General features: G+C 43.0%; 1 protein-coding gene across 2 annotated transcripts in view; it reads left to right on the top strand.

Moving 5' to 3' along the window:
* LOC143357393 (discoidin domain-containing receptor 2) overlaps positions 1-14,344 on the top strand; it is a 246,603-nt gene extending 232,259 nt beyond the window's left edge. For both annotated transcript variants that reach the window (XM_076793854.1, XM_076793855.1), the window contains exons 15-17: positions 529-621; positions 10,484-10,625; positions 11,094-14,344. In XM_076793854.1, the coding sequence (XP_076649969.1) occupies positions 529-621; positions 10,484-10,625; positions 11,094-11,447 (589 nt within the window). In that variant the 3' untranslated portion in view covers positions 11,448-14,344. The remainder of the gene's footprint in view (positions 1-528; positions 622-10,483; positions 10,626-11,093) is intronic.
* Positions 14,345-15,030: the final 686 nt, after the last annotated feature.

The following is a 15,030-nucleotide window of genomic DNA, read 5'->3' as shown; positions in this document are numbered from 1 at the left end:
TGTTTCAAGATCGCGTAATATCAGATTGTACGTTAAATTGAAACCGAGTTAACATAATCGAGAAAGAGCACAATTCGGACTATTCCTATAACACGATCTTCGACGCCGGCGTCAGGCGGCTCCGTAAAATTAATCAGTCGCAGAGAGAATTCCAAAATAATTCCCCCGCGGAGCAACAGCTCCGCCGGCGGGACTCAAGATTTACGATTAGTTTCATCCGCTGTGGCAAGGCGTCGCGTCGCGTCGCGAAGTTAACACCCAATAAGTTTCTCCGGGGCCGGAGTTTGAAGCGTTTATTAATCGTGAGCGACGTAGTCTTCGTGCAGTCACCGAGTCCTCGGCGTTTCCTACGACCTCTAGCTCTCTCTCTTTCTCTCCCTCTGTCTCTCTCTCTCTGCACCCCTTAAAACCCACCCTTGGAACCCCTCTCTTGTCCCCGGGCTCGCCAACCACCCCCCCCCCAAAATCCTGGAGAACGCTACTGCAACTTTGTCGTCCGGGGCGGCTCACGTCGTTTCCTCGTTTCAGTTTCAACTGTCTCATCTACATGGCGGCTCAGATCGCGTCGGGCATGCGGTACCTGGAGAATCTGAACTTCGTGCACCGGGATCTGGCTACTAGGTGAGTACGATGGAAGTTCGCGCGAGAACGTATCAGCCGCGGATCTCCCTTTCCCACGAGAACGAACCGGGCATCTTAGCGACGAGGATCCCCCTACACTATCTCCTATCTTCATCGACACACACGGACGGTTTTGTCGTTCGGAGGACACGTAAACGTTGTTTCGACTTCTCGGTCACGCCAGGAATCCGCTAACGGCCGATGGAAATGCGCCGGAGACTCGATTATCCGAACACCGTCGTTCTCGGCTGAACGGACGCTCGATTAGGCGAGCGACGTTGCTTCGAGATTGTTCAGCCGAATTTCGTGGTGTTCGTGTTTTAACCTACCGACGCGACGGCGGTTTCAAGGTCCACTTTGACCCAGATTATCAAAGTCGTCAACTTATTACCGAATGTGTCCCGATACCTGAATAACTTTCTGCCGTTTACTAGTGGTCGGAACTAGTAGTAGTACTTGTATGTAATTTGAAATGGTGTAGCATGTAGGCGGTAGTACGAATAAGCTTTAAGATTTAGTATATACGATATACTATAGTGTATATTTTGTATACTTTATGCAATATGTACTTTAGTATATACGACGGGGATGGGCAGGATGGACACCATAGCACTCACTGTCCATTTAGAGTAAACTATGGTGGGGAACGAGAAGCAGGCGTTTGAGGGGCCCCTACCATGCCCTTCACTGATATACGATATAGTATAAACTTTTTACATTTTTTACCAACAGAGATTTTATAATGAATATTTTAATCAAACGCTCTAAAATTAATGCACAGTGAATTACATTGTTTTCTACAAATATCTAAAGGCGATTTCAATTAAGAAAGTGATTACATCACGTTACATTCATGTAACACATTCTTATTAATGTTTTCATAAAATATTGTTGATTCCTCTATCACATTTGTCCAATATGCAATACAGCAATCATGTTCAGGATTTTGATCAAATATTCTCTGCTAGGAACGGTATACCTTTATTTTATTTTTGTTATAATGAATCGGTTAATGCGGAAAATAAATTTTCCTTTATCGTGTTCTTTACAAGTGAAAATTGATAGAATTATTATCTGTTGGTAATTTTGGATTTGGAAACATCTTTAAGCGTTTTGTTTTCCCCTTTTTTCGGTGGAAAATGTTCCCATAAATAATTGTTAAATATACATTTTAAATTTTATTGTATGAAATATTTGCTCCTCCGCAATTTTAAATCGAAATTCAATAAATGTACGAATATTCTGAATTATATTTCATAGACTGAAAGTGGTTCATATCATCGGAATTATTCGAAATATAAAAATCAGTAGAAAATGAGATTAAATGGTTCCTGATCCGTTAATTAGCTGTTGGTACCAGAGTCGAATAATATTGCACGTTTATTCACCAAATACAGACATTATGTATTTAATTTAATGTCACAGATAATTCAATTTTCAATCATTCGAAATTCTCGCCTACTTGTACATTATTAATAAATGTAACTACCTTACGTGTTAATTCATTTTAATACGGAGATCGATAGTTTAAACTAGGAAAAGCGAAGTGAATCAGGGTGATATTCTCGAAACACAGGATCACGTTCTGAATTATAATACCCCAGCATCGTTGTATCGAGCTCACCGGAAGTTGAGGAATAAAGTTTTGTAACGCTCGACGAACGTCAGTCTTCTGAAAGTTCTAAACATCCATTAAAACGAGACGAAACTCCGCCATTGAGCTTCTCTGTTGTACGCTTATGTTGAAATTAAATTATGGCTTTCCCAGGGTGCATTTCCATAAGCCCCAAAACAAACGAAGCCGGAAACCCACATGGGAAATCAACGATTCGTTAGTGATCCGTCGAGCGGAAAACAGCAAGAACGCCGGCATATTTTCGTCGGAAATAACGATTAAACCTCAATTTCCCAGTAATTATTGATAAGTTTGTGAATGGCAAACAACGCCGGTTCATTATGAGAAGCAATTATTTTCATTCCTTCCTTCGGCACAACCCTAGGCCATTTATTCGAAAGCCACGCGAAACTTTTTTCGCGTAATTTCTATCAATCCTGAAATCAAGATAGTTTTTAATTCTCAATAGCGTTCTAGAATGTCTATAATTAATATATTACAATATTCAATATTTTTTTAATTTTAACTTCAGAATAAAATACAATTATCTTTGTTCTAGTTCCATTTTTAGCAGTGGAACAATTTTTCTAGTACTTGCAATTTCCAGTTAATAGTAGTTACAAAATAAATTGTACAAATACGATAACAATTCGCCGGAAAAAGTTCATACTTCAACTAGCCAAATATCAACCCCTAAAATTCCCACAAAATCAAAGTAATTTAATTAAGCAACGATGACAATAAACATACTGATTAAGAATGATACAAAATACGATTTTTAGATATGGAAGAGTAGCTATATCAATTACAAAAAAAAATTATAACGTAAGACATACCATTGCTTTGGAAAAAATTCACGAAAATTGTTAAATTTTTCAGTATTTAGATGCCAACTGAAAAAAATGTGAAAAATAGCGAGAGATTAGTTTGATCCGGGTCTACGTAAGGTGGGCAATATTCAGGATCGGGGACCCTTGACTTTCGCAGACAAAAGCTTATAGCCGGTATGCAACGAAACCCATCCACGTTCCTGTTATTGAAATGCAATGGCCATTCCGTCGAATCGATGGGGGGGGGGGAGAGAAGTATAGATGCACATATGTGCATATGCGCCCTACATACATATTCACGCTAACCGCGGCGCTCTTACAACACGTGGAACCTAGTTTCCGGTTGACCAGTGTCTCTCAAACGACCGCTCGTAAATCTTAATAGAATACCAGGATGCGCTTCCTGTGCGCTCCCGGCGTGGTATTATTACGGCGTTGCACGTGCCTCCAAATGCCCGTAGGACGATTTAAGTCGACGATTGTGCCCACCGGACAGAAGTATCAAACCACCTGACTTATTGTTACCTTACTCTAAGAAACGCCCGTAATAAGATTCAATCTTTCCGAGAGCGGATTATATCCATTTCATTAAATGGCCGTTTAACGGCCCCCTCTCCTCCCATCTAACTAGCACTTCGCGAATAATCTTCGTTCCGGATATAAAAAAACAGTTTATATTTCCCCGTTTGCATCCCGTTCAAACGTCGTTCACGAAAACGCGGATTCCAAACAAATTTGTTACGCTCGGACGCGAATTAATATTTCCCATTTGTTTCTAAAGTACCATAATGCTTGCTACTGTTTAATTTGAATGCAACGAGGTTTCCGTTTAAACAGATTTATTAAGAATTAAAAAGAAATTACTCCCTGAATCGTTCATTGAACTTTACTTCGAGGTATAACTATCATTTTACGCGGTTACTTTGTTATTTTAAGCCGTTAAAACTAGTTTACGAGCGCCGCATTATTTCTGGGCTTAAGGACCGTTTTATGCTTCCTGCGACGTTGTTTTTCGAGGGTATTTAGAAATTATAGCTATTTATCCGATATTTTCCATCTCGGCTTAAAAATGTGCAAATGATGCGTCTTAAAAATATTAGCGATAAATAACGTTTATTCATGAAATATATCTGTCACATTTTTTCTGTGAAATTAGTATCGGCTTACGGGCACTCTCATTTATCACGGTCGTTAAAAAGTTTGCGTTACGCGCAAAATTGCGGCACGCGAACGGATTTCACGGCGGAGGGACAATTTTCGCGAGTTTGCCGACGAATCATTAGGGGACGACGCGAAAATATGGTTACCCGGCTTTAGCCGGGCCGATTGACAATTCGACCAATCCGTTGTAACTGGAGACCGCCGCAAACACGGCGAATCCATTTGCGAAGGAACTAGAATTTCGCCGGCGGACCCGGAATTTAATCAAAATGTAATGCCGACGATAAACGCCTGACTCGATGATAGGCGTCAGCGTGACGAACTGACAATTTCCCGTTGAAACATATGACTCTGCGGGAATTTCACTGCGCTGCGTAAATTCTTCGTGACTTTGGGGCGCGGAAAGAGAAACGCAAATACCCGCGACTATGCACGCATGATCCCTTTTGTCACTCCCCCCACCCCCCACCCCTCGTTTCATCATTCGTCGAATATTTCGAATAGTCGAACCATCGACGCGATAGCTCGAAACCATTGTACGAGCTAGTACAGTGATTTTTGCAGACAATTAAGTCGGCACGAATTTTATACTTTAAATTAAATATGGTGGGATAAGCAACTCTCAATGGCAATAGCAAACATATTTTTTAAGAAGTATTCTTCATTGTACAATCGTGGCAATTGGAAACGTCGCTAAACTTTAACAAAGGCAATGTAATAGCACTGGTCATCTCTTTTTATTCAATAACAATTTTAATATCTTTATTTGAATCCTGTCTTTGGAAGACAAAATTAAGGTTTTCAAATTAAAGAAATCCTCTAATCCATTTAGAATTCGTTCAGAACAACCTGACACATACAAATCAGCAGATATCGTAACTTTTGTTTATGAAAAATCCCTAACTGTCAAATCTTGAGGCCACCTTTATGTTACATTATTTGCCTAAATTTAAATTCTGAATCACCTGGCAGGACCTTGTGTTTTCATTGCGTGAACAATCCTCTGTAAGGGTAGTTCGGTATTCCAATTAGAGCCGTCCTTTCAGAGAATGTATGCGATCTAAAACGGTTGGGTTATTATTGGTCAAGTGTTTTAAAAATTCTATGCAACTATCATTATAGTTATTTAAATTATTGTGTCATCTCAATACAGCTGGTGAACCAAAATTATGTCAATATCGACAACAGTTCTTTTTTTATTGCTTGAAACAGTTTCAATCCCAGTGAATTTCTGCTACGTGCGACTGAAATCGCATTAAATAATCGCTTAAATAGTAATAGAGATAATTGCATGAAATTTACAATGTCTTATTCTGAAACACAGCCAAACAAGTGTACCAAATTTTGATCTCATAAATTGTCTAAAATTGACAACTCTGAACAGGAATATCGCCTTTAACCCCTTGCCCTACGATTTACTTTACGGGTTTCAGGAACTTTTTTGATATTCGTAATTTCCTAAAAAAAAAAGAGAGAAAATTTATGTCCGTTGTATGTCTATATGTTCTTCAACAGCTGTACATCAACAACGCCAAAATTAGTGACATACATATTTATTAGTCTCTGTTCAGAATCACGTGTATAACTCGATATTGTAGGGCATAGGGTTAAGGGTATTTCCCCATCCTAACAAAAAGATACCTCGGCACCAGAATCGTAATCTATGAAAAGCCTCTAAAGGTTGCCCTGTTTGTAAATATAAATGTTTAAAAGATCCGTGAATCTAGTCGGAGCTTTCAGGATTTTGGAGCACTGTGTGGGAACAGCCGAGCGAAATCGGCGTCGTTCAAAGGGCATCGAATAAATTCGAATGGTCGACAGCCACGCGTATGTGTCAACGGCGTGGACGTCGGTCTCTGGACGTCGGCGCCTTATTTTATTCGGCATCGGGGGGCCGTATAAAGTCATTCTCGGCGCCGGACCGAGTGGAAAAGAGGAAAGAATCGATTGCTGATCAAACGGTAATGCAATTCAATTGGCGAGGTCCGAGAAAGGAAGAGGGCCGGTGCCGAGAGGGTCGTTGCCGGGGATAGCGGTGTGCAACGAACGCGTGTCTATATTCACGGCCGTTCGGTAGTAGCCGAGGAAAATGAGGGCGAGAGAGAGAGAGAGAGAGAGAGAGGATGTGCGTGTGATCGCGGATGAAAGTATACCTTACAGTGTATACGTATATCGGTCGAGGCCGCGCGTGTGGGTGGAACGCTTAAGGGCGGAGAGGAAGACGATGGGGTTGAAAGAATCGGCGGAGGCGCAGGCTGAAGGTTTTCGACGTGGCCTAGGCGACGGCGGTGATACCGGTGGTTGTGCTGGTGTTGCCAGAAACAGTGATAGTGGTCGCACACGCCGCAGGAACATGTAGCCCGACCGTACAGAACGACGAAGACTCAATGTAAGTACTCCCGCCGAGCGAGTACGCCGCCTTTGTTCCGACTTCGATTACAAATGTAGAGAATGGCTTTCCCTCGCCATTCCCCCCACCCCGCCCCATGCTCTTATCCTTTCTTCTTTTTCCCACTCGTCCTTTTCTTTCTTAGATCGTTCAACCCCCACCCCCTTTAACTCCTCTCTATTCCTCACGACGAATGCTACTACCCCCTTCGATTCAGCCCCGCACTTACCTTCTCGATCTAACGTTGAAGCATCGCGAGGTCGAAGTCCTACCGATCACACGTGACCGCACCACCATGAAGCCCCCTAACGCGGCTTCTAACGCTAAAGTATCATCGAGAATACACTCGATCGCACTCGCAATCGATAATAGCTATAAGAGAGAGACCCTCCTCCACGTTGTCGGGGGAAATGATGGGAAAGTGGGCACTTTCTTCGGGACGATGTCCTCTGCGAGATCGCGTTCTTTCGTGTATTGTCTTCTTTGCTACCGGTTTGCGAACTGTCTGCTGATCGTTCGTTTGTAAACGGACACTGAATTTTTCTACGCGATGTCGGAGACTCGAATTGAGAAGAAAATGAATGACCAATTAACAGTAAACCTAACAAGCATTAACACCATCTGGTAAATATTGCCTTATAAAAATGGCAATCCTAAATTTATTGAGATTGTCTGTAATGTTCAATACAATGAACGCTTGGACAGGGAATTTTATTCCACTATTTTCCATAAATGAATTTTTACAGTTTCAGTAATTGTAAGATGTAAAACCGGTCATTTTGACCGTGGTAGGTTTAGTGTTAACTCGTCATCTAAAAGGTTAATAGAGATGGAAAATATTCTTGGATAATGAATCTAACCGGAAATAATGATGAGCTCCTTGTTGTACAAAAGGAGTTGAAAGAAACTTTAACTTACACATCAGAATCCCAGGAAACATAATTTTGCTAATTTAGAAGAATAAATTGTAAAAATCTAATCCGGTCCTCCAAAACTCGAACTGCAGTCTAAGATTAATTTTCGACTGTAAATTAAAGCTTGTATCGCACGTGTGACGCATTGATCAAAGTGGCAAAAGTGTCGAGTTTGCTTCCAGTTCGACTGAACCGAACCGAGCATTACCGGCGTTGCACTCGATTATTCGCGTAGGGATATTCATTTGCATTAAGTATACTCGACCGGTGAAAGCCGTATTACTCGTAGGATGACGCTCGGTAAGTCACACAAAGGTTTTCGATAGGGACGAGCCGGGGTGAGCGAATATTGCTTATTGCATTAAGGGTCCTGACCCGGGGACTTTGGTGGATCAGGTCACCGTCGTCGTCGCCGCGCCGGTGAATTCGAAGAGCGTGGCAGAGCCAATCACAGTGATCGATAAAGCGCCGCTAATTACCAAGGTTCTGCCTCCAAATTGGAGCTTTGTTCCGCCGATGAAATTAATTGACTCCATTCACTCGATAACGCTGGATACTCGAACACCGTTCGGTTGCTCGTTTGTCTCGGCCGAGAATTATAGTTCGTCTTTGAAACCTCGGAGGCAGTCACCTCACGAGACCAGAACCGAAACGCTGTCAGCCCAGATACTTCACGGTGCTCGACAGCCCTCTGCCAAGGTACAAACTCATTTCATTCCGAACTGGATGCTGGCCACTTTCCTGTTTCATTATTGCACAATCGCGTCCGCTGTTAACGCTTTCAAACTTAATTACGTAGCTCGTCACCAGATTACATAGCTTCGTCTCGTTTTTTAACTTTGCTAACCAATTTTTGAGACAGGCTTGGTTGCGGAGACGATCGAGTTTGTTTGCCTGAACAATTTGTAACATGTTTGCATTACTGCTATTTTATTCATTTATATTTCTCCGTTAAATATTCATAATATAGAAACGTTGTGTCGAGCCGGCTGCCAAGATCATACGCGTGAAACGCGAAATGAAAGAGGAAGCAGCAGACAACCATCAGAAGCGAATGATCGTCCGCGAATCCGTTTACGTGTCGGTTAGGAGTTTGCGTTTCGATCGTCGATCTGAAACTGGCGTGACTATGGCCGACAACCTCATAACGATCCCCAATGATCATTCAACGATCCGATCCGGTTGTTGGCATGGTAAAGTTTGCCGTAAAGTTACGTTCGATTGTACGGGGCTGGGTTGAGCTTGTACAGGAAGCGTAGCTCATCCACACGTACGTGCAAATGCAGCCCGCTGGCAGCCATTCCACGCTTCCGGTCTGCTGCGATGCACAGAATGCGTACCGCGTATGCAGATTGGCGGCCGCGCTATTCAGTCGACATACCGGCCAAGAGAGAGAGATCGATTTGATCCTGGCTTTTTCATTCGAGCTGAATCGATCGGAAAAGTATTCGGGATTCCCCGGCTGCCGAAGTCGAAACCTCTTTTCCTCGCGTCTGCGGCCCGGTCTAGAATTATCCGAAAACGCTCCCCTCCGGTGTAGTTTTCCCTTTGAGGCGCGGAAAAAACAAAAGGCTCCGGTAAAACCACCGATAGAAACGATGGTCCCGAGCAAAAAGAAAACAACCGACCGGGAACACAAAAGTAGAAAAAATACGGCGTTGCTCGCCGTTTTCGATCGAACGACAAAGATGGATCCGCGCGTTGATCGAATCTAAGAGTTAATTAGAAAATTATTAACCCATTCTATTAACTATTAACGTTCTATCAACCCATTTAATTTGATTAAATTATTAATTCATAACTGCGTAATGAAAGATGTTTAGGAACATCTGCCTCCTTTATTTATCAATTTATTTAAAACTTACTTTTAAGAGATTCCTCGTAGATACGTTAATATTGCTGTTTTCCTTAATAAGGTGGCTGTTGATCTAATTGACTCGTCAGAAACTAGGTAATTAAGTGACAATTGCGATACTCTGGGTCACAGTAGACCCCGACTCCGCCGTCGAAGGGTTCAATCATATGACAAGTTCAGCTTTCAACGTTGCATTGGTCGTTATAAATGCATATAGTTCAGTGCCTAGCATATTAAATTTAAATCTAAATGTAAATATGCTGGTAATGCGTTAATACAGTAGTACTCGGTTAAATGTTCACGAGTCAGCCCCACTTCTCTTCCACAATTCACTTGTCACGAATTCGACGAAGCTACCTCGGTAGACAAAGATAGAGAATTAACCCTTTGCACTCAAAGCTGTTTTAACTCCAAAACGAAACATTTCTTCCGACCTAGAATATTTCCATTCTATATATATATTTTCCACGTTATACATACGAAAATGGTGGAATTTACTCGTACAATACTGAAATGTTTAGTAATTTATTAAATACAAACAAATTTAATAATGTGACAAATATTTTGAATAATGATATAGGAATTTTTAGTGACTCCTTACAGTCGCCATTCGAGTGCTAAGGGTTAACACAGTGCAAAGAAAAAAGACAAAGGAAGGCGTTTTGTTCGCAAGAATTTAACTGCTGGCTCCCGGACTGTTGTAAATTTAACCGAGCATTGATAATGAAAGCTCGTAACAATGATAGAATTCCAAAATGCCCTTCCCCCTCCGGTGCATTTTTCCCTTTGTGGCCCGGAAAATACAAAAGGCTGACGTTACGAGCAAAAAGACAACAAGGAACGGGATCAAATGAAAAATCGAAAACGGTATCGTTGACCGTTTCCGATCGAACGACAAGCTCGATGGAATCGAGCATTCCACTTCGGTGAAATCGCCGGTCGACGGAGGAGTAAATTAGAAAATTGTTAATAACAATGAAAGCCCGACCGGCGACGTTTTCGAAGTTAATTAAACGGCGGGGCCCGGTCGAGTGTTTGTAGATTAGAGTGGAACGGCGACACGGTCGCGCTCATCGATTTCCTGATTTTCGATTACAGGAATTGCTTGGTGGGCAAAGCTTATCACATTAAAATCTCGGATTTCGGTACGGACAACGAATTGTACGCGTGCGATTATTATAAAGTCGACGGCGCGGTGCCGCTGCCGATACGTTGGATGGCCTGGGAGTCCATATTTCTGGTAAGCTTCATTCAAACGATCCAATTAGGACGCTTACGCCATTAACACGGCCTGCATGTGTATTTATCTTATTCTATATATCGATTATTTAGTAATTCGCCAAATGGTCTGCATATTGTGCACGAATAAATTTGTGATTTGTCACGATCACGATTACGAGTACTCGGCTTGAAATGTGTAATTATTTTATCATTGTTAAATATCACCGAAGGATGATCAACTGCTTTGATCAGTAGATTGCGAATCCTTTAATCATTAATCTATAAAAATTTCTCAAGTACAAAATTCCCTTTCTTGATAATTTGAACATGGTGAGATTAATGTAATAACATTTCTAAATTCTTCTAATACTTTCACCATTTTAGAACCGACATTTTCGGGTTTTCGCGCGTCTCTAATCGTCGCGTCGCGGGCTGAAACCTGCGACTGATTTAAGTTCCGGCTGTCTAACCGATACAATCTTCGCAGGGCAAGTACACGACGAAGAGTGACGTGTGGGCGTTCGCGGTGACCCTGTGGGAGATACTGAACCTGGGCAGACGTGCCCCGTACGAGCACTTGTCCGACGAGGAGATGGTGCAGAACCTGCGACGGCTGCACCATGCCGCGGACTGTCCGGACAACAACGGTGGCGAGAACAACGACTGCAAGGAGAACACCGACAATCGCTTCGACTATTTGCCGCGGCCCACTGCCTGCTCCAAGGATATTTACGACCTGATGCTGGAGTGCTGGCGACGGGAGGAGAACGAGCGTCCGACCTTCCGGGAGATCTCGATGTTCCTGCAGCGGAAGAACCTCGGGTACGCGCCCACGTCCTGATACTGAACGTTCCGCGACGTCGATCAGCACGATGTTCTCGGCGTTTGTCGCTCGTGCCCGGCCAAGAGTTACGTGAACAGAGGACCGGAAACTGTCGATGACGCGCTCTACCCTCACTGGATCACCGTGAGGACCAAGTTCTGATCGCCCGAGACGACGAGCGAGCGTTCTCCACGGTGGCAGCTCTTCAGGAGCTCTCGTAGAGGACGTCAGAACACGAGCGAACGCGACGACTTTGATTTCCGGGCACGGAACACGTTCAGCCTCGGCCTAGATGATTCCCGGTAGGTTGACTCGAGTCCCCGGGGACAGTTAGGGGACTGTTCCGAGAACCTGCCGAATCTCCCATAGAACCCTCTCATGGGGATCTTCTGGCACACGCGGACGAAGGAGAGACGCGCGAGATCGTCGGTACGCAACGACGTCGGAGCACTCGATACGAACTGTTTCTTAGATACGTAAGATCTGTTAGGGAATACAAACGTGAAACTGTGAATTCGACAATCGAGCGGGTGAACGCGGAGCTAGCTTTCACGGAGACGAGGATTGGTCTCCGATTCGTTGGAAGGCCGCTGCTCTGCGGGAACTTCCCTGTGCGAGCTTAGCACGGGGTTTGCGCGGGTATCTCAAGGGCTTCGAGGGTCCATAATGATCGTCGAAAATTTAGGAGCAATATCGTGTAATCGTAATATAGCTGTGAACATTCCTTGCATGGTTTAAAGATATATCTTCGCGGTAAGGTGAACGGGGATACTCTCGTTGCTTCAGCTGTCGGATCGTTTTCCTAAGGAGGAAAAATCTTTCTGTTGTAAAAATGAAAGAACGAGAGAGAGAGAGAGAGAGAGAGAGAGAGAGAGAGAGAGAGAGAGAGAGAAAGACAACGAGACGGTATCCCGTAAGAATCGTATCAACGTATGGCAATACGGAAACTGAAATATCAAATTCTTCCTCGGAAGGAGCTATTGATAGGATAAACGAGGTATACATATGAGGATCGTATGAATGCGTATGCCTGAGAAAACTGTGTAGCAGATTGTAGTATCATGATCGTTAGGCGTTCGGTGGACTTGCCTCGATTCACGAATGTACACGACGAAATCGTATCAAAATTGTGTCCGGTATATTGTGTTTTCGTTGAGTCACAAATTTCGATTGACAACGGTATCGACCGAAGACTATTAAAGAGGACTCGGAAGTCAAAATTCGCATTTAGAATACCGCAGACTTTTGCAATGAATGGAATCGAATATTTGTAACTGAAAAGCTGGTTCCCTTTGTCGAGATAACTTTGTTAGAATTCGAGGACTATAAAACACGCGACGATTTCCTGACGTACAAGGTGTGAGTACCATTATTTCGTCATGCATTAGAAAAACAATTTCTACCGATCCCCTTTCTGTCAAATATTTAACCCTTCGGGGGTGACGTGTCTGTGCATCCGATTCTGAAAAATGCTTAAAAATCGACTGCGCAAAATCAGATTATTAGTCGCGATATGAAAAATATTTGCAAACAACAGATTTTGGTAACAGCGACATCCAACAACGACATGAAAGATAGTAACAATTGGGAGTTACCCCTGATGATTTAAAGACAAAGCAGGTGCGAATCGTTTAACAATTTTCCGTTGTCGACGAGGAGATTATGGTCGTGTGATTACGAGGATTCGACGGATATCATATGCTTGGTGATCGGAACGGTATACATATTCTCTGTTAAGAAGGAGACGGTGGTGATAAGGGCCGCGACTATGACACATCATAATTGTAACTTTACATGATAGGCGGGATCAATACAAACACAAAATAAAAAAAAGCAACTAGACTATTGTACATATAGGCGTACGTCGAGAGGTAAGGGGGCGTTTATCATTATGCTGGCACGCGAATGGAACGGAGATTGGCAGCGGAATATCGCTCGGAACTTGAATTCGGTTATCGTGTTTGCTTCCTTCTGTGGAAGGCGATATCGGTGAAGACCAAAAAGAAAAAAGAAAAAAGAAAAAACAAAAAGCGATGCAGCTTCCGGTGAGCGGAGTTTCGCGGCTGATTCGCTGGTGAAAACACGTAAAGCACGTTTTATCGAGGCGACGACATATCGAAGACACCTCGTTTCGCGCGGGAACGGGGAAAGGAACGCCCAGCGAGGGACTTCGACGTTCAAAGCATTCGTTCGGCGACACGCTGTTCTCACGACATTCGACTAATTAATCACTCGAGCCGTTATGTTCCATGTATTTATATCAGATGAAATCACTATCGATAGCATTCGCAATATCTAGCGTGTAGGTAATGTTACCGTTACAACATTAAAAATACTATTTATATATCTTAATGTAATTTTCGCCGCGTAAGTAGTAGATAATCAGAGACGTAGTCGATCGTATATATATATATATAAAAGTGGAAAACACAGAACCGTACGTCCGTTGAATTTAAACGTAACAAGAATCGCTTCTCTGTCGTTGTGAACCAAGGAAAGAACGAAAAAGGAAATAATAGGAATAATAATCAGCACAGCGAGGTTTCATGGTGAAAAATTGTCGTAGCTCGTAATTTATGGGATTATCGATATAAGAGATTAGTTCCGAATTGTATTCGTAGATCGATTCAACGATTTAGCATTTTATACCGTGATCCGCAGGCACGTTGTTCAGATAGCGATAATAATAGTCGCCGGATCGTTAGGCGTTAAAAAAAAAGAAAACAAAGAGGAAAGCGTACCAAAAAAAGACAAAACGATGAAAAAACTGCCGAGAATCGCGTGCGCGCGCGCGCGTTATATTAGGAAAACGAATCGTAGTTGCGTTTAGATTCATCGATGTAAGCATATTGCTGCCTTTGGCTGTATCGTTGCCCCCCTCCCTTTCCCCCAGCCCTGAACCCACTACTGCTAAAGAGTAACTCAACTTGTCTACTCATGTGATAATTTAGTATATCTCTACGTACCTACCTGTACCTACCGGTTCGGAATTCTCAGTAGCAAAAGGATCGTTCATCTTGCGCTGCGCTCTGTTCGATCCCAACTCGAAACGAACCAGCGAGAAACGAGAAGAATCGAATCAAATTCTATTCCTAAACTATCAATAACCAGGAATATCAACGAAATGGACATCTAAACTTGGTCCGGTTTGCTTCTGTTCGCAAAGATTCGAGAGACGCGCGACCCATTCTCTGCTGACAAGGAAATTTGCTCTTCAATCGACGACTGTTTCTACACACTTTCCCTAAAAAGAGAGGCGTCTTGTTTCCCACGACGGAGAAATTATTCGAAGCAGAAGTAGAAAGACAAATGAATAAAGAAGCAGACGTGATCTCCTTTCGAGAGCTGCTGCGGTGACAAACGAATCTTTTCTCCTGTGATCTTTAATACTTCGTCGTTCTTTCCGTTTCCGGCAGGCTCCTCTAATGGCGCGGGGCTTCTCTCGTCATCGGTCGAGAACACGCTCGGTGTTGCAATGAATCTAAACACGGTTTCATCGACGCGTCGCTTCGCGAGCTCTAACAGCGTTGATTTCGATGATCCACTGATCACGTGAATTGGCAATCGGTGAGAAGTTTCTACGCGACGGTTGTTGTTCGCC

Source organism: Halictus rubicundus, chromosome 9 (genome assembly GCF_050948215.1).
Source record: "Halictus rubicundus isolate RS-2024b chromosome 9, iyHalRubi1_principal, whole genome shotgun sequence".
In the NCBI taxonomy this organism is placed as follows: domain Eukaryota; kingdom Metazoa; phylum Arthropoda; class Insecta; order Hymenoptera; family Halictidae; genus Halictus; species Halictus rubicundus.
The sequence above is the reverse complement of the archived record's forward strand: the minus strand, read 5'-3'. Positions and strand labels throughout refer to the sequence as shown.